This window comes from Hyperoodon ampullatus, assembly GCF_949752795.1.
Source record: "Hyperoodon ampullatus genome assembly, chromosome: 6".
NCBI classification, from domain to species: Eukaryota; Metazoa; Chordata; class Mammalia; order Artiodactyla; family Ziphiidae; genus Hyperoodon; species Hyperoodon ampullatus.
The window spans coordinates 107,086,830-107,108,567 of record NC_136919.1 but is presented as its reverse complement, the minus strand read 5'-3'; the positions used below and the strand labels follow the sequence as shown (position 1 = coordinate 107,108,567).

The window sequence follows — 21,738 nt, the reverse complement described above, 5'->3', positions numbered from 1 at the left end:
AGCGTGAAGCAACGTATCCAAATTAGAACTGAAAGATTTTTTTAAATATATAAATTTAAAAAGTGGAAGACTAGAATTAATTCTAAAAACTAGAAAAAATAAAAAAGATAGAAGACATCTGAGATGGATGGATAGATGGATGGCAGTGAGGGAGGGACAGAGAGAGAGAAAGGGCAGCTGAGATGGAGAAAGGAAAGAAATCAGGCCATGTGTCTGCTTCAGCACAACCTGTGAGCTAATATGGTTTTTCTATCTTTAAATAGGTAGAAAAAAATCTATTTAAAATACTATTTCATAACCTATAAAAATTACATGGAATTGAAATTTCACTGTGCATGAAATTTTATTGTAACAGAAAAACACACATTTGTTTACATATTGTGGCTGCTTGAGCACTGTATGTCAAAGTTGAGTAGCTGGTACAAGACAAGGATGTCTCCTGTCACTAGTCCTTTACAACATCATACTAGAAGTCCTTACTAATGCAATTACACAAGAAAAGGAAATAAAAGGTAATACAGACTGGGAAGGAAGACATTAAACTGGCTTTGTTTGCAAAAGATATTTTCATGCATGATGTGCAGAAACCTGAAAGAATTAACAAAAACATTCCTGGAACAAATAAGCAATTATACCAAGGTTGCAGGACACAGGGTAAATATACAAAAGTCAATCATTCTTTTATATACCAACAATGAACAAGTGGAATTTGAAATTAAAGACACAATATCACTTACACTAAGACTCCAAATAATGAAATACTTAAGATATAAATCTAACAAAATATGTACAAGATCTATATGAGGAAATTAAACTAATGCTTGAAATCAAGGAAGGACTAAATAGAGAGAAGATATTCTGTGTTCATGGATAGGAAAACTCGATATTGTCAAGATATAGATTCTTCCCAATTTAATCTATGCAATGCAATTCTCAATCAAAAGCACAGCAAGTTATTTTGTGGATATTCACAAACTGATTCTAAAATTTATATGGATAGGAAAAAGAGCCAGAATAACCAACACAATATTGAAAGAGAACAAAACTGGAGGACTGACAGCAACCAATGTCAAGAGTCACTATAAAGCTACAGTAATTGAAGACAGTACGGTTACTGGCAAAAGAATAGACAAATAAATAAAGGAACAGAACACAGAGCCAAGAAACAGATCGCAAAAATACCGTCAACTGATCTTTGACAAAGGAATAAAGGTAATATACACTGATAGTCTTTTCAACAAATAGTGCTGAAACAACTGGACATCCAGAGGCAAAAACATGAATCTAGACACAGACCTACACCCCACAACAATTAACTTAAAATGGATCACAGATCTAACTGTAAAGCACAAAACCATCAAACCCCTATAAGATAACATAGGAGAAAACCTAGAAACCTTGGGTATGACAATGACTCTTTAAATACAACACCAAAGGCACAATCCATGAAAGAAATAATGGATAAGTTTGACCCTAATAAAATAAAAAACTTCTGCACTATGAAAGATAACGTCAAGAGAATGAGAAGACAAGCAACGGATTAGGACAAAGTATTTGCAAAAGACACACCTGAATAAGGAATATTATCTAAAATATACAAAGAACTCTTAAAACTCAACAATAAGAAAACAATCCAATTAAAAACTGAACCAAAGACCTTAATAAACACCTCACCAAAGAATATATACAGATGGTAAACAAGCCTATGAAAAGACACTCCACATCATATGTCATCACAGAAATGCAAATTAAATCAACTAAGATCTACCACTACACACCTATTAGAATAGCCAAGATCTGGAACACTGGCAACACCAAATGCTGGCAAGGATGTAGAGCAACAGAAATTCATATACTGCCGGTAGGAAGGCAAAATGGTACAGCCACTTAGGAAGACAGTTTGGCAAATTCCTATAAAACTAAACAGACTCTTACCACATGATCCAGCAAGCGTGCTCCTTGGTAGTTACCCAAAGGAGTTGAAAACACGTCCACTCAAAAATCTGCACACAGATGTATATAGCAGCTTTATTCATAGTCGCCAACACCTGGAAGCAACCAAGGTGTCCTTCAGTAGGTAAATGGAGAAAGTGTGATACATCTATATAGTGGAATATTATTCAGCAATAAAAAGAAATGAGCTATCAAGGCATGAAACGACATGGAGAAAACTTTAATGCATGTTACTAAGTGAAAGAAGCCAATCTGAAAAAGCTACATATTACATGATTCCAACTATATGATGGAAAAATATGGAGACAGTAATACATGGTTGCCAGAGAGGGCAGAAGGGATGGATAGGCCAAGCACAGAGGATTTTTAGGGCAGTGAAAACACTCTGCACAACACTATAATGATGGGTACATGTCATTTTACATTTGTTCAAACCCATGGAATGTAAAACACCGAGAGTGAACCCTAACATAAACTATGGACTTGGGTAATTATAATGTGTCAACATACGTTCATCAATTGTAACCAATGTGCCACTCTGGTGTGAGATATTAATAATGGGGGGGGGGACTATGCATATTGTGGTGGCAGGGGATATATGAGAATTCTCTTTACCCACCCCTCAATTTTGATGTGAACCTAAAACTGCTCCTGAAAAATAAAGTCTTTAAAAAAAAGAAAAGTTGAGTTACTGCAACAGAGACCATAATACCCCTGCAAAGCCTAAAATATCTGCTATCTGTCCCTTTAAGAAAAAGTTTCCTAGCCCCTGGTTTAATGTACTAAACGAACAGATTTGATCAAGACAGTTTTTACCTGCCCTTCAAAATCTCACTAAGTCACCACCAAAGACATCTTAAAAATTTTATGTCCATTGTAATGCTGTAGTGAAAAGTATCATTACCTAATATTGGGGAACTCATGGAATAGGAAAAAGAGTACTGGATCAGGATCCAGAACAGAAATAGTACAGCTTCAACCAGTGAAAAGGAAAATCCACTACAAAGAAAGTAGTTCTTCATTTAAAAAGAATCAGAAAAATTCCAATTTCAGATTCAATAAAATAGAAAGAGGCTGGGAACAAACATCAACGTAATATTTATAACTGAACCAGTCTTAGCCATTCATCCCAGCATATATATAGAGTTACAGACAGCATCAACTTTTACTTCCAAGATCAAGTTCTCTGACCAACATGGAAACCAAACCCATGCTCTGCCTCAGAAGACACCTATCTCACCATGTGGTTGAAGCTGTAGAGAGAAGTAGAGGAGAGCCTTCAATAACACTGGCAGAGGATAAACAAAAGTCATGAAGGTGACAAGAAACATTCTAGAAATCAAAACACATATATTTTTTAAAAACTTAGCTCTAAAATAAAAAGGAAACAACAATAACAAAACCACACAAGACCCCAAAAGATGCCACATGGTCAAATTCTAATCTTCCAAATAACAGATGATTTCCCTGTATAGTACAGAAAAAGGTGAAAAACTTTTCACTTCATTCTATGAAGGCTGTATAAACATGATACCAAACCAGAAAGGGTAACACAAAAAACAAAATTAGAAGATTCCCATCTCGTTTACATCAAAGTATATAAAATTAAATCCAGCAGTATATATTAAAAACCACGAACCCCATGACCAGGTAGTATTTATTCTAGTAATACAAGGCCAGTGCAGCATCAGTAAGACTATTAATACAATTCAGTAAAATAAAATCTGAGACAAATTTTAATATATACCATCCTGACACATAACAAAAAGGCAGTTGACAAACTTTAACCCTTATTCTCGATTAGAAAAGAGTAGCAAACTCCTAAACAAGTTGAAATAGAAGAAAACTCCCTGAACTTGATATTTACTGGCAAAATATTAAAAGTATTCATTAAACTCAAATAAAGGTAAGGATGAACATGATCTCTTCAACAGCTGAATATTGTACCAAAAACCTTAGCCAATGTGAGAATATATGGAAAATATGTTAAGATTAAAATGCTGGAAAAAGAAGAGATAAAAATTGCATTTTTTATATATAATGAACATTTTTTGCTTTCTGGAAAACACAAGAAAATTGAGAAAAAACAATGACTTATACAAGTACAAGCACATAAAATTTACCAAATTTCCTACAGACCTACAACAACAACCAGACTTCAACAGAAACACAGTGAAAAGATCCCATTCAAAGGAATAAATGCTATAAAACAGCTAGGGATAAATCTGAGGGGGGAAAAAGATACAAGACAAAGCCAATGTGAAGAAAACTTTCTTGACGAACATTAAAACATGAATGACCACCCCCCCAAAATGAGAGCCATGCATATCATGGATGGAAAGATTCAGTATCATAAAAATGTCAATTCTTTATAAACAAGATTTATAGAAATTCCAATCGCAGTCTCATGAGAGTATTTTTCTTCTTCACTTTAAAATTAATAATTCTAAACTCATTTGGAAGAATTGATGTGTGAGAATTAGCAAAGAAAATCTTCAAGGAAAAAAGAAAAATAATAATGATGGGGACTTAGTACCCTCTAGATATTAAAGCTTCTAGAATTGAATTAGGGTGGAACATTAAGAGGCAATACCTGTAATACAGTTAACAAAAGATTAATATAAAATTGGCTTTAGGTAAATAATTATTAAATAATGCTATAGAAAAGAGGATAAAGAATGTGAAAAGGCAATTTACAGGAGGGGAAAGGCAAGTCTAATCTGAAAAGATATACTAGCATCTGAGAAAGTGAAAATTAAAATGCTAAGATTATTTTTTTCTTTAACTCTGGCAAACTTAAAAAATAGCAACATTAAATGCTACAAGACTATAAGGAAACAGGTACTGTCATGTGGTTGATGGGAATATAAATTATTACCATCTTTTTGCAAAATAATCTGGTAGGATTTATTAAAATGAACACATGATACTTAGAACTGCAATGCCATGTTTAGGAATCTATCTTATAAATATACATATTAATGTTCTAAAAGACTTTGTACAAAGATAATCACTGCTTTATTATAAATAACAAAAATAGCAAAAAAACCACAAAAACAAAACAACAAAAACATCCTAAGTGTTCATTAATGAAGAAATAGTTTAAAATTTTGGATAAGACTATGCTATGGATTACTATGTAGTAATGTATTAAAAAGTATTAATAATAAATTGATATGTACTGAAATAGAAACATTACACAGAAATTTATAACTCTAAGGAGACAGTATGATCCCATTTATGTAAAAAACAAAAAAATTCCCAATCTATAAATATGTCTGTGTATGCAATTATTTAAGAAATATAATACTTATGTCAAAGGCTTATACCAAATTATTCTTTGTTTTCTAATAATTACCTCTATATGCCATGTCATCATAAATAGGAGGCATCTTTAATTATAAAAACATTTTTCACAACTTTTCAAATTAAATATATTACATGCTGTTTTACAACCAGCTATAGGTCATGATTATCTAACTATATAAATATTTTAGCCAAAGCTTATACATAAAGACAGTGTGCAACTTTTAAAATCTGACACTTAAGGTCACCTTCAGCATGCTAAAAGGAGAATTTAATTGTGCTTACCGATTTCATTAATCACTGCTCTTATTTTGGAGACAAAAGGACCAACTTCACTGGAACTCATTTTGACTCTTTCCTTAAGGTCAGCACCTGCAAAGTATTTTATTTACAAATGTAATCTAGTTATAAACAAAATTTTAAGGCAACAAACTGAACGTTTACTTAAGATTCATATATAACTTGAAGACAGACTAGATTTATCTATCAAAGGAATTACAGTATCTAAGTTTTCCTTCCCAAAGACCAGCACTAGATTGAATATAATATTTGTTTGTTCATGTATCTACCATGTGCTTAATAATGCTTCTCAAACTTCATGGTCTCAGAACCCCTCTATACTCTTAGAGAAGGAGGCATTGTTAAGATTATATATATCTACCAATAGTTATTCTATTAGAAAACGAAACAACAAAATTTTTAAAATATTTATTTATTCATTGAATAATACAAATAAACCCATTCCTGTTAACATAAATGATTACAGACTGATGCCACTTTCTTGGTTCTTGAAAAGATGCTGTCAGTTCTATCCACCACTGCTTCTGTCCCATCAGTGTAAATGACAACCCAGTGAAAAGGGCAAATCACACCTTCCTGCTATGAAAATCACTGTGACTTCATGGATGCCCACCTTCGTGACTCCAGATCACATTTGAGAATCACTGGTCTTAAAGTATATGCAAATTGACAATTTCATAATTATGAGTTTATCACAGAACCATAACTTTGGAACAGACAAAAATAAACGTAAGGAATTCCTTAAGGGATTGTTTACTCTGTGGCTCAACAAAGACATTCTTTTTAATAAAATTAAACTCACTGAGAAAAGGTATGTCCCCATTAAAATAAACAAACAAAGTAAAATTACAGCATAGATAGTACATACTCAGCTACTTATTTTCTTATTAGCCCATTATAAATTGATCATGACTAGACGTAACATCAAGTAGCAGCTGATTCTGAGCCCATATACTTCCTGTGGAAGTGAGAACTGCAGTTGACAAAACACATATACTACAACCCATCAGTTCTTAGGTATATATACCCTAGAAAATCTTTCAAATATATGCCCAAGGAAATACATACAACATTCAATGCCACATGTATAAAAATAGCAAAAAAAATGGAAAAAACCTAAATATCCTAAGGATTAATAATAAAACGGGGACATATTTATACAACAAAATGTTATATGTGCAGCATGAAAATGAAGGAATTAGAGTATAAATATGGATAAATCTAACGATGTTGAAGGATTTATATAAATAAATACAATATATATTTATCATTATATATAATTACTGAAAGATAAACAGGATAATAACCATTTAAATAAGTTTTTAAAAGAAGAATGCTATGTAGGGATATAAAACATACATGGAAATGATAAATTCCAAATTCAATTGGTGGTGACCTCTGTGGTGGAGGGAGAGAGATGTGATTGGCAATAGACACAGAGAAATTTAATCTTATTTGTAATACTGTGTTGCTTAAGTTAAGTGGTGGGTACTCAATATGGTAGGTAGTCATGATTTTTGGATGTCCGATATATGTCTTCATAATTTTTTCCATGAAGAATTAAAATTTAGCATGGAAGAAAAAATGTTAGTAGTGTCAAAAGAATTCTAAACTAGTAGGATGTATTTGTTAAAGAAATAATGGTTCAACTCACTGTCATTTAACATTAAGAATATAATTTTAAATTGAGAATATAAAATGTTGCCTAGTGCATGTTAGCTAATACATATTGGTTAATAAAAGTAGCTAAATGTAGTGTGGTGTAGGGGAAAGGAATAGACAGAGGAGCCAAAGCAATGAGGAAGTGAAAGCTGATGGGACAGATAGGGACTCTGGATGAGGTGGTCCTGAAGAAGCCCCTGTAACTGCATCATGGGATCCATCACGTCCTCCGGCCTCAGGGCACCATTAGGGTACCCTCTAACACACTAACTAGAGCTCCGATAGGGGGCTTTTACCAACATTCTGCCCCTGTGACCACACAGCAGGCTTTGAAAACCACACTCAGGTTAAAGAGACTAGGCTGCTGGAAGCCATGCCAAGACCTAAAGGGAATCATGGTTTGCTCTTAACACGTGTGGCCCATTAACTGCACACCAGTCCCAGCAGAGGAGTGTAGAAGATGTGTCTCGTTATGGAATGCAGCTTTATCCACACAATGGTATGAGACAGAAAAGGAGTATCTTTAAAGTGAAGAAAGAAGGTAACTGCCAATCTAGAATTCCAAACAAATCAAACCTATCCTCCAAAATGATGGTGAAATAAAGACATTTTGCACACCCACTCACAGACACACACACCCACAATTTGTCACCAGCAGACCCACGTGAAAAGAAACACTACAGGGAATTCTTCAAGTAGATTATGAGAGCAGAGTTTTAAATCTTATTTTATACTCCTTACAAGTGATATGTCTTCAAATATAAGGGCACAGACTGGCTAAAAGGGTAAAAAACTTGCAAACACTAAGCAAAAGAAAACTTGTAAAGTTATCTTCATCTCTGACAAAAGAGAAGTAAAGCAAGAAACATCACTCAAGCTAGAGGGTTATTTTATAATAATAAATATGATGATCCATTAAAAAAGCCATAAGAATTCTAAATTGGCATACATAAAAAAGACAGACCCAAAATACATAAAGCAAAAAGTAACAGAACTAAAATGAAAAACTGCCACGTCTACAACCACAGTGGATTTTAACAGACCTTTCACAGTAACTGATAAAGCAAGCAGTCAAATATCCTTTCAAATATTCCTATCAAGAAATAAAAAATAGGAAAAAATTAATCCCAAAGTAGAAACTGGAGCAAAAAAACCTTTTAAATAGAAAACAAATGTGTGAGAGAAAAATCAAAATAGTTGGTTCTTTGAAAAACACTAAAATAAATGATAGACCTTCTAGCAAGACTCATCATAGATAATCAGAGAAGGCATAAGTCCCAATCGAGAATGAAAAGAAGGGTAATACTAAGGATTTTACAGACAATAAAACAATATTATTAAAAACTTTGGCCCAATGGATTTGAAAAACGACAGGAAATGAACAAATTCCTAGGAAAACACAACTTATTAAAACTGACAAAGAAACAGAAAATCTGAAAACACAAATACATATTAAAGAAATTGAATATGTAATTAAAAACTTTCCTACAAAGAAAACTGCATGCCCATATGGCTCCAATAGCAAATTCTTCCAAACATATAATGAAAAACATTTACCATCAATCTTAAAAATGCTGACATGGAGAACAGCAAAACAAAAACTTGAACAGAACATTGTAAGAAAAAAACATGACAGGCCAATTTTTCTCATAAATAAAGTCTCAAAAAATCCTAAACAAAGTATCAGTGTATCATACCTAGTAGTAACATAAATAAAATATATCAAGACCAATTTATACTCAGTCCAAGATTTACGACTGGACTTAAATTGTTAATATTAAATTTTTTAATTTATGTAACTGAGAAAAGTGAAAATGATATAAATTTTCAGTAGGGTCAGAAAAGTAGTTGATAAAATTCAACACTCATTCTTTAACATCTTCACTGAGGTATAATTTACATAAAATAAAATTCAGTCATTTTAAATAGACAATTCAATATTTTTAAAGTAAATTTAGAGCTGTACAACCATCACCACAACCCAGTTTTAGAACATTTCCATTATCACAAAAAAGATCCTTCACACCCATATGCAGTCACTCCCTGTTCTCACCTCTAGCCCCAAACTAATCTGATATTTTCCTATAACTTTGCCTTTTCTGAACATTTCATATAAATAAACTCATATAATATATGGTCTTCTGTTTCTTTCTTTCACATAGTGTAGTGCTTTTCAGGTTCATCCATGATATAAAGATGAATCAGTACTTTTTATCTTTTTATTACCAAATAGTATTTCATTGTAGGGACAGACATTTTGTTTGTCCATTCATCATTGGTTGATGGACATTTGGGTTGTTTCTACTTTTTTGGCTATTATGAAAAATACTACCATGAACGTCTGCATACAAGTCTTTGTGTAGAGAAATTTTTTCACTTGTCTTGGATAGAGTGGAATTGCTGGGCTATACTGTAAATTTCTATTTAACTTAAAAAAGGAAAGAAGAAAAAAAACCTGCCACTGTTTTCCATAGTGGCTGCACCACTTTACATTCCTATCAGCAATGCCTAAGGGTCTCTGTTGTCCTACAAGGTCACCAACACTAGTCTGTCCTTTTATCATAGCCATTTTAGTGGGCATGAAGTGGTATTTATTATGGTTGTAAATTTGCATTTCCCTAATGACTAATGAGGTTAGCATCTTTTCAAGGTGTTTATTAGCCATTCATACAGTTTCTTGAGTGAAATGTCTGTTCAAATCTTTTGCTCATTTTTTGGATGGATAATTTATTTTATTCTTACTGGGTTGTAAGAGTTATATCTTGGATACAAGTCCTTTTTCAGAAATATGATTCACAATATTTTCTCCCTATCTGTGGCTTATCTTTTGATGATTCTTGATGGTTTTTCGAAGTTTAATTTTAATGAAGTCCAATTTATCAATTTTTCTCTTTTATTACTTGTACTTTTGGTGTCCTCTCTAATTAACACTCATTATTAATTAAAAATTCATAGCAAAGAAAAGAATCTTTTTGATTTTATAAAGAGTAATTACAAAATACCTATAGCTAACACCACCTTTAATGGTCAATTACTTCCTCTCAGAGATTAAGAATGAGACAAGGTATTCTTTATCACTTCTACAGATGGGAACAGATGTACTAGTCTGTATAATAAGAAAAATTTTTTAATTATAAGGAACAGAAGGAAAAAAATAAAACTGCCATCATTAGCAGATGACTTAATTATACATGAAGAATATCCAAAAGAATTTACAAATCATAAAAATAAATGAATTTAGTAAGGTTGCTGGATATAGGTTCAATATAAAAAAAATCAACTTTCTATGTACTACCAAAAGAAATTTGTGAAATTTTAAAAAGATACCATTTATATTATCATTCAAAAATCAAAGAGCTAAGGAATAAATCTAATAAAAGATGTATAAAATCTTGACACAAAAACCTACAAAATCTAAATTAAAGAAGTCCTAAATAAATGGAGGAATATATCATTTCATGTGTTAGAAGATTCCATACTAAAAGATGTAAATTCTCTACGAATTAATAGATTCGATGTGGTCCCAATCAAAATCCCAATGTTTTTTAGAAATTGACAAAGTGGATATGCAAAAGCCCAATAATAGTCAAGATAATCTTGAAGAAGAAAAAGCTGGAGAATTTATATTAAAATAAGATGTATTATAAAGCTACAGTAAGTAAGAAAATGGGACACTGGCTCAAAGATAGAGGAACAGAGCAATGGAACAGAATGGCAAGTCCAGAAAAGATCTGCTTGATTTATGACAAAGATGGCACTGCTGGAACATTCCAATAAATGGGGCTGGGACCACTGAAGGTTCATATGGGGAAAAACAATTCTTGACCCTTCATATCATATACACAAACAAATCAGTTAATGGTGCATTACAGCCTAAATTTGAAAGGTAAAACAAATAACTTCTAAATGAAAATATCCAAAGATATCTTCAAGATTTTGGTATAGACAAAGATTTTTAAAAGGTTTTTCCAACACTTTTAAAAGGAAAACACTAGAGTTCTTTAAAATTAAAAACTTCTGTTCATCAAAGGACATCATTAAGCGAGTGAATATGCAAGTAAAAGAGTGGGAAATGGTATCTTAAATACATGTGTCCTGTGCGTGTAAAGAACTATAAATCAGGAAGAAAAATATAAATAACCCAACTATAAAATATAGGCAAAAGATTCGTACAGATAATTCACTAAAGAGAATATAACATTGGCTAATAAAGAGATGAAAAGGAATACAACATGACTAATCATAAAGGAAACACCGATTACAAACACAGATAGTTTTATAAGCAGTACAGTGCTAAAGTGTTGGTGAAGGCATAGAGCAATGAGAACTCTGATTTAATGCTGCTGGGAGTAAAACTGGTAAAAAAAAAAATCACCACCCCAAGTATACACACCCAACAGAAACACATGATATGTACACTAAAGGACACGTATAAGCATATTCACAGAAGCATTATTCAGAATAGCTGAAACCAGCAACACCCCAAACATTCATCAACAGCAAAATGAATAAATTGTGAAATATTCCCACAAATACGAATACTCTATTCCTAGATGAACAGTACATACTGAATCCCACAAACGTGTTGAGAAGAAGTCAACCTTAAAAGATACATGCTGGATAATTCCAGTTACATAAAGTTTGAAAACAGGCAAAATTAGTATTTGGTAATAAAAATCAGAAAAACCTCCACTATCTTTTGGGTGAGAGATGGTTAATGATAGGAAGAAGCATAAGGGATGAATTATGGTGTGCTGGTAATGGTAGTGTTCATTTCCTAATTTGTGTGGTGATTGCACAGGTGAGTTCATTTTGCAGAAATTTATTACTTACAGTTTGTGCAATTTTCCCTATGTACATTATAATTCAATTTAAAAATTTACATTAAAAAAAAATTCCTTCTGCAGCTAATCAGGGCTCTTTCTTTTCTCTGTGGAGGCCTGGTGTGCAACGGCTGCAAAAAGCAGCCACACACACACCATTGTAAAGCAATTATACTCCAATAAAGATGTTAAAAAAAAAAAAAACATAACTAAGGCACTAAAAAAAAAAAAGGCAGCTTCCTTGGTAGTGCATGCAGCCTGTTGCTTGTATGGGTTGCCCTAAAGGACCTTCGATACAGCCCTTACCAGTGGACATTCATGTCTGACATCATGCTGTGCCCAATCTAGGCTCCAGACAGGTATACAGGGTGCCTTTGGAAAGCACCAGCATGCAGTGGCCAGAGTCCACACTGGCCAAGTCATCACGTCCATCTGCACCAAACTGCAGAACAAGGAGCAAGTGATTAAGGCCCCACGCAGGGCCAAGTTCAAGTTTCTGGGCCCCAGAAGATCCACATCTCCAAGAAGTGGATGAATCTGAAGACATGGTGGCAGAAAAGTGGATCATCCTGGATGACTACGGGTCAAATACAACCCTAATCGTGGGCCCCCTGGACAAATGGCAGACCCTGCACTCATGAAAGCCGTGGTGCTTTCCCTTCCTTACTCACGCCCACCAATAAATCCAACTTTCCTGCCCAAAAAACAAATGAAAAAAAATGACCAAAAACAATCCGGGCTTCCCTGGTGGCACAGTGGTTGAGAGTCTGCCTGCAGATGCAGGGGACACGGGTTTGTGCCCCGGTCCGGGGAGATCCCACATGTCGCGGAGCGGCTGGGCCCGTGGGCCATGGCCGCTGGGCCTGTGAGTCCGGAGCCTGTGCTCCGCAGCGGGAGAGGCCATAGCAGTGAGAGGCCCGCGTACCGCAAAAAAAAAAAAAAAAATCCTGACTCCATACACATTACCTGCTCCAGCTACCACCAATTTCTCTCCTCTTTTTTTTTTAAACAAACTCCTCAAAAGGGCTGCTCTTTCTGTCTCCCACCCTCTCCTCTTACACTATGTCTCTAAACAAGGAGGACAAAAAGATACTAAAAAATAAATATAATAAATAACCAAGATAAAAAGTGATAAATGTTTGGGAGTAAAAATAATAGGAAAATGTGAATCTAGAGTGCAGAGGGAAGTAAAGTTGTGAACCACGTTACAATATTAAATAGTATGATCACACTGGTCTTACTGAGAAAGTATAATAAAATTCAGTAAGATCTCTGTAGTCCATATATTCCTGATAATTTAATATTTGGTTCTAAGTTACATATTTTTAATTATTTGTATTGCTTTTGCAGTATCTACCGCAAACTCTTTTCAACTAAATATGTAGTAATCAGAAACATAATACCCTAAGTAGACAATGCATGGAGTTAATATATTATTTAACAATTCTGAGAGAATATAGTTCATTTAAATATTGCCCACTAAAATGGTCCTCTCCTAAAATCCTTGGACTTTTTTTTATAAATTCCTTCTTTTGAATATGCTTTAGGATTACTATGTAGTAAATTTCTACCTACTTATCTTTGTCGCGGACTAGTCCAGTGAGTAGAAAAGTTATGTAAAACAATGAAAATATTCTTTGTTGTACATTGCAGGATACCTAGCTTCCTTGGCCCCCAGTAACCAAATGACAGTAAAGCCCCTCAGTCATTGTGACAAGCAAAAATGCCCCCCTAAATTCTAATATCTTCCCCAATGAGTGTTACCATCCCCCTTGAAAGCTAATGCTCCAAGTCAGTGGTCTTCAACATTTTTTGTTCCCATTACAGCTGAAAAGAATTTTGAAAAATGATGCACTCCCTTGAACAGTTTTATATTGACACCTAAAATTTTTCATAATTAAAATAGTTGCAAGGATTGCAGTGCACTATAAACACTGGCACCTTAAAATACAACTGATATATACCATTGTCAATGCATCCAGTGGAATCTACATACCACAGTGACTTGACTCTCAAAATCATTCATGTCTAAAACAAGAAACAAATCCTTGCTTAACGATAAGAAATACTACATCATTTATTTTCTTTATGAACAACTTTATGAAGTGTTGTATTTCTACAACACTTTGCTGCGATTTTTTTTCTGATGCAATCAGCTTTATGCTTAAAATTCTTCTTTTGACCACTGTCACATTTCTTTGCAACAAAACATATATATTGTATAAACTGAATTAATTTTTATTAAATTCCCTGTAACCATGAAGCACTAAGTTTAGAAGTTTTCCTTGGACTGACTTTTAATTATAAGCATTATTAGCATAAAATTGATTGAAGCATAAATATATTACAAATCTGATAACAACTAGATATTAAAAGTAAACTTTTTGGGAAATGTATCTCAATGAGATAGGTAAGACGACCTCCCCTCCTTCCATTATTTCATATATCTATGCATGAAAATCATTTATTGCTAGAATACTTCAGCAATATCACCCAATTCTTTCAACTCCTTTAGAGCCAGCTCTTGAAAAATCACATAGTAATCAAGAAGCATTTAACAATTCCATAAAAACTTTACTGTCCTTAAATTATGCTGAAAGCAATGAATTGGAAACTGCCAGAATAAGAATAGGATCCTAGTTGAGATTCTCAACATTAGTATTTTAAAATACCCCTTTTATAGCAATTCAGAGCTTTCTTCCTCCCTGGGTCAAGGAAGCAAAAAAAGGCAAAATCAGGATTGACTACTGTAAAGTGCAAGAAGAGCAACTATGAAAGAGAAGATGGTAAAGAGTAACTTAACCTGCAGATCAGCTGAAAAGTTCTACAAAAAAGTACATATAAGTTATCAGCAAGGTCCCTTTTAAACAATCTGTATCTCCTGAATGCCTAGAGGAGAACCCAACCTCAGTCTGGGGGATAACTGCTTTAAGTCATTTCCCTCAGAGTACAGGTGCTGGGTCGTGTGAACTGCAAATGATCTTTAAAAGTTAATACCAAATTGTTTTTCCAAAGTAATTCCACCTCCATACATTATCACCAGCAGTGCATTGCTCCACATTATTACCAGTGCCTGGTATTGCCACACTTAGTAAGTTCTGCTCATCTAACGGGTGAGAAATGGTAGCTTTAAGCTGCATTTTTCTTAGTAGTAAAAGATGAGATGTCTCAATTTTGTATAACATTACTGTGCAGTGAACAAAGTCATCATTTCAGAATTGTTCCAGTTTATGTACATGTATTATCAATCCAAAGCACCCTGGTCTTTTTTGCTCCCGCTCCAAATAGGCTTTCATCTCCTCCATCCAACCAAAACATCAGGTCAAGATAAGCAAGGATTTCCAGGTGGCTCAATCTACATCTTAACCTCCAAAAAGCACCAGATGGAACAGATGCTCCCTGTGTCCTGGGGAGGTGTCTATCTAAAACCAGAAGATGTGTCTGTTCTCCTCTACTGTACTGCTCTTGTATGGTGGTTGTATCAGGGTTATTCTAGCCTCAGAAAAGCAGCTGAGAAAGGGTCTTTCTTTTTTTAACTTATCAAAGAATATATGTAAGACTGGAATTATCTGTTCCATGAAATGTCTGGATAGAATGTTCCTCTGCAGTCATGGAGACCAAGTGTTTTCACTGTTACGGGACCAGTCAGGTTTTCTATTTCTTAAGTCAGTTTTGGTTAAGTTTTATTTTCTAATAATTTACCTATTCCACTTAAAATTTCAAATTCACTGACATCAGTTATTCTTAATATTATCTTACCAGATTAATCTCTGTGAAGTCTATACCTATGAGATCCTTTTTCAATCTGAATATTGTTTAGTTATTCCCTCACCCTTGATAAATCTTGTCAGAAATTTGGCTATTTGACTTTTGAAGAACCAACTTTGGACTTTATTATCCTATTACTTACTGTGTATTTTTCCAAGTCATAAGTTTATGTTCATCTTCAGTTCTTTCCTTCTACCCTATCTGGGTTTATTCTGTAGTCACTTTTGTCATTTTTAAAAATTGGATTCTTAGTTTATTCATCTTGAGCATTTATTCTTTCTTAAAGTACAATCTAAACTATATTACACAACTTTTAAAGTATTTTGTTAGAATTTAATTCTGAATATGTTCTAATTTCCATTAAGATTCCTTTGTTGAGCTGTAACTTATTTAGAAGTTATTTTAAATTCCCCACTGTAGGGGACTTTTTCTAATTACCTTTTGTAAATGACTTGTATCTTAACTGCCTGTAGTCACAGAATTCAGCCTTTGAAATCTGTGCAGGTTTTACAGCCAAGCAGATGGTTAATTTTCATGAATATTCCATGTGTGCTTAAAAGAGATGCACAGTCATCAACTGCTGAGGGCAATGATCCACACAGGTACATGACATTACCCCTCAGTAGGCCAGGAAAAATAATCCACACCCTTTATCAGCTGGGCTGATAGACTCTTTGTATTAATATTTTATTTAATATTTAGGTCATTTTATAAATAATTTACAGAAAAATAAAAGGATAAAAAATCAAATTAGTTGGAAATTTTAGTCAAAATTTAAATACATAAAATCCATATATTTTTATATTTTCCTGGTATGTGCACATATGTGTATTATACATGTAACATACCTACAAATGCACAGTGTATGCATATATACACTCACATACTTACATCTATCACACACACATACACACGAACACATATGAAAAGGGTTATATCATTTGAATGAAACTGGTCATCAACTGACACACATTGAACCTGGGACATATAGTTTTTTAAAATCTGATTCCAGATTTCAAATATAGCTCTACTAAATGATCATTACTTCTTCTTCTTCTTGAACTTGCATTGTAGAAATGCTGGGCTTCTGAAAATCTGGATGGCTCATAAACTTGTTGAGGACAGCCATATTCATTGTTCCCTGATTGTAAATATTCATTTTTAGATTTATAAACATCCATCAGAATGATCAATGATTTGTTTTCTTTTCTATACCATATAGTCCCTTCCTGTCACCTCTGTATACACACCTGCCTTCAACACTCTTCAATTACAAGCTGTATCAAGTAAATGCTCATGTACATCATCATATGAAATGCAAGAATATGTCACATATCCTTTTGGAAAAACTGAATAGTCAACTTCTTGTCACAAAATACACAAAATATTGCATGGTGAAGTCCTTCCTACCTAATGATTAACTGGATGCAAATTCCATACTTCCTTTATAGAAACCACAGAAATATACTGCTCACTCATCAATTCTTGAGTTCAAGAAAATTCATCTAGGATATTGTCATGTGAATGACTCACAGTCTAAGATTTCACTCATAAGATCAAGTTCATCATCATGATTAGGGCCTACAGTCTGCTGTCTCTTTTGACCATTATTTTACCCATCTAATAACTGTGAAATGTCTTCCTCTGTCAACTTTTCTACTCTTGTACCATTATGTGTGGAAAATGAAAAATTCTAAATTCTCAACTGTGTTCAGTGATAACTAAAAGAATGACTTCAAACATGGTACCTCCAGACTTCAGTTATATTTTCTTAAAATATGTGCAACTCTTGAGGCAATGCAATAAAAAAAAAGATAATTCAATAGCAATGATTTGACCTCTACAACATGTTTCTAGACAACTCCATCTTTCTTCCATTTTCTTATTTTAGTTTTTCTTAGCATAGTTGGGAATAATTAAAAAGTAATGATAAAAATTATTCCTAGGATGAGGAAATTAACAATATAAAGATACAGTGAGGGCTTCCCTGGTGGCGCAGTGGTTGAGAGTCCGCCTGCCGATGCAGGGGACACGGGTTCGTGCCCCGGTCTGGGAGGATCCCGCGTGCCGCGGAGCGGCTGGGCCAGTGAGCCATGGCCGCTGAGCCTGTGCGTCCGGAGCCTGTGCTCTGCAATGGGAGAGGCCCCAACAGTGAGAGGCCCGCGTACTGCAAAAAAAAAAAAAAAAAAAAAAAGATACAGTGATATGAGATAAGAACCCACAGCACCTTAGATTCATAAAAAGTTCCAATGAACCCATACAGTAACTGCAAGAGAAAAGAAGTTTTAATTTTCTTTTTTAAAGTAAATTTTCTGTTCTTCAGAAGATCTCTAAGAAAGAATGAAAGTCATAAAACATCAATCCATACAAGCAAAATTGTTCAAAAAAGAAACTAGTAAATTAAATCTGGGTCTAGGGGACTCTGACGATATAAGGTTTAAGTTTACTAAGTGACGTATTCAAATCTCCTATAGACTTACTTTTTCCTTGTTTAATCTATCATCAACTAAGAAAAGTGCTAAAAATTCCCATTATGGTGGTGGATTTGTCCATTTTTCCTTAGGGTGATATCAATTTTTGCACTGTATATTTTGAGGCTGTTTCTAACAGCAAAAAAAGCTGAGAATCATCATTATCTACAAGGGAAATTGAATCTTTTATGATTATGTAGTGACCTTCTTTAACTCTAATAATTACTGTCTAATAAAAATTTGTTTTAAAGTCTATTTCATTTGATATCAATATAGTTATACCAGCTTTGTTTTAGTCAGTATTAGACTGGTATATCTTTTTCTACTCTTCAACTTTCAATGTCCTTATGCTTTAGGTGTTTCTTATAAGCAGCTTAGTGATAACTTTTCTTAAGCCAGCCATTGCTTGTCTTCTAATTCAAGAATTTAGTACACTTACATTCACTATGATAAGTAATAAATTTGAATTTATTTCTACAATTGCATTTTAGGATATTTAGCCCATTAGTTCTTTTTTTCTCCCTCCATCTCCCTCCCTATTTTTTAACCATCTTCTGGATTGACTGTTTTACTTGTTCTTATTTCATTTACTCAGAAGTTTAAATACCACCTGTATACGAATGATGTCAAAATTTTTACCTCAAGCCCAGACCTCTACCCTGAACTAACTACAGACTCCTAAATTCAGCTGCCTATTAGACATATCCAGTTGAACGTCTAATATGCATCTTATAAACACAATAAACCCTCCCCTGCCCCAACTATTAAATTTCCTCCCCAGAATATGCTCCTCTTGCATTCTTCCACTCCTCAGTTAATGCTAACCCCATCCTTCCAATGTTCTGATCAAAATAGAATCAACCTTGATTCTTCTCCCTCATACCCCTTCCTTTTCATCAGTAAATCCATGTCTCCACCTTCAAAATACATGTAGAATCCAACAATTTTTCACCACCTCCACTACTACACTAGTCCAAGTATGATCTTAACTGCAGGGGATCAAAGACAGAAGTTCTGGAACAGTCTATTCTCAACACACAGCCAGAGCAAGCCTTTTAAAATGTAAGTCTTTTCAGGTCACTCCTTAGCTTAAAACACCCCAGATTCTCTTTTCACTCAAAGTAGAAGTGAAAATTCTATGTCACTTGGACTCCTACTACTTCTGTGACATCACCTCCTAGAACTCATCTGTCCACTGGGCTCCAGAGATACTAACCTTCTTGTTCTCCCATTATCTTGCAAAGTGATGATGCCTCCAGGCTCCATTCTTTTTTTATTTTATTTTATTTATTTATTTATTTTTATTTTTTTAACATCTTTATTGGAGTATAATTGCTTTACAATGGTGTGTTAGTTTCTGCTTTATAACAAAGTGAATCAGTTATACATATACATATGTTCCCATATCTCTTCCCTCTTGTGTCTCCCTCCCTCCCACCCTCCCTATCCCACCCCTCTAGGTGGTCACAAACCACCTAGCTGATCTCCCTGTGCTATGCGGCTGCTTCCCACTAGCTATCTATTGTAGTGAGGTGGATAGACCTAGAGTCTGTCATACAGAGTGAAGTAAGTCAGAAGGAGAAAAACAAATACCATATGCTAACACATATATATGGAATCTAAGAAAAAAAAAAGAAGGTCATGAAGAACCTAAGGGTAAGACGGGAATAAAGACACAGGTTTACTAGAGCAGGCTCTTTTCTTGCTTACCTCTCTGCCTAAAACACTCTTCCCCAGGTATCCACAAGGGAAGTTCACTTCTTCCAGTGAACTTCTTCAGGACTTGCTCACTTCTTCCAGGACTCTACTTATTTATCTCCTTCTCAGAGAGGTCTTCCCTCTTCACCATATATGGAACAGCAATCCCCCATGCCAGCCACAAGAACTCATTCTTCTTGCCCAGTTTTATTTGTATTCAGAGCATTCATCTGACACAGTACACATTTACGTTAATTTTTTTTTCACTGCCTCCCCTACCCCCATGCCTATGGAGGCTCCACAAGAGCAGGTGATTTCTGTCTTACTTACTGCTGTATTCCCAGATCCTAGAATAGTACCTAGCCCATGACAGGCTCTCCTCCAAGAAATCTGATGAATAAATAAACGAATAAATGAAAGAAATCCATGTGTTTTCTTTATAGCTGGACCCTAATGAAGACAGTTATAGTAGGAATTTTTTTTTTTTTCGGTACAGGGGCCTCTCACTGTTGTGGCCTCTCCCGTTGACGAGCACAGGCTCCGGACGCGCAGGCTCAGCGGCCATGGCTCACGGGCCTAGCCGCTCCGCAGCATGTGGGATCTTCCCGGACCGGGGCACGAACCCATGTCCCCTGCATCGGCAGGCGGACTCTCAACCACTGCGCCACCAGGGAAGCCCTATAGTAGGAATTTTAAAACTCATGAATACTGGCTGTCTACTTAGCATCTACCACCCTCCTCCCACTTCCTAAAGGTGGCCTTATTTTTGTTCTGTTGTCTGCCTCTACTGCCCCCTCCCACATTCCATGTACTTTGAAAGAAGTTAAATCCATTCCCATAGCAAATCGGCATAGTTTCTTCCCCTGAGAAGTCACATCAAGATCAATCTGAGGATTCCAGCTTGGATTTGGGCAAAAGTGTTCTCTTCTCTTCATTTCAACATGGTCATACATGGATAGGAGGCCCTGAACTACTGAAGCTTCAGGCTACCAAGCTGGATGAAGGTGGCATATAGAAGACAGTGAAGCCAAAGGAATTTCATAACAGCCCAGAATCACTGAATTAGAGCAATCCTAACTACCTTGTAGTTGAAGTCAACTTGAATCAATTTTTCTGTAACCTGAAGCTGAGAGATTCCCATCTGATGCTTATTATCTACTAGATGATATATTACAAATGATAACCAATGGGTCAGATTCACTCTACATCTGTTCTCAAGGAATGGGATTGATTGATGAGGGCATTGGTTAGCCCTAATTATTACAGGGAATTTCTAGCCAAGGTTTAGTGTGGGAGAGAACCAAATAAGTTTCAGGAACATAATCTTCTTGTTATTACTACCTTCATAGCTTCTAAAACTTTAATAGCAACACTCAATTCTCAAGTACTTTTAACTTAGATTTCTTCACCCTGGATCTGAAACCACCTTTTATCCAATTAAACATAAAATTTCCATCTATAAAAAGTTACAGGGACTTAACAGTTTCTGGTTCCACATACAAGGAGCTTGGAAGTTGTCACTCTGTCCTAACAACAAGTAAAAAGCTGAATACACTGAATCAACAACTCTTCTAGGATCTGAAACAGAGGTGAGGAGGACACAGGGCAAACCACTCCTCCCAAGACTGAAGAAACAAACAGACAGATACAGAGAATCACAACATACAGAGCAGAGACTCAGGAGCAGTGGAAACCAGTGCCAGGGTCAGAAAACCTGAACTGTAATTGATGAACTGCTGGAGGCTCAGTAGGAACAA

At 34.8% G+C, this 21,738-nt stretch overlaps 1 protein-coding gene across 1 annotated transcript in view; it reads right to left on the bottom strand.

Moving 5' to 3' along the window:
* The window catches only part of AUH (AU RNA binding methylglutaconyl-CoA hydratase), a gene marked incomplete at its 5' end in the record, with an annotated part of 162,427 nt that overhangs the window by 99,724 nt on the left and 40,965 nt on the right, over nt 1-21,738 (bottom strand). The window contains one exon of the mRNA XM_079706305.1: nt 5,545-5,631. Within this exon, the coding sequence (XP_079562431.1) occupies nt 5,545-5,631 (87 nt within the window). The remainder of the gene's footprint in view (nt 1-5,544; nt 5,632-21,738) is intronic.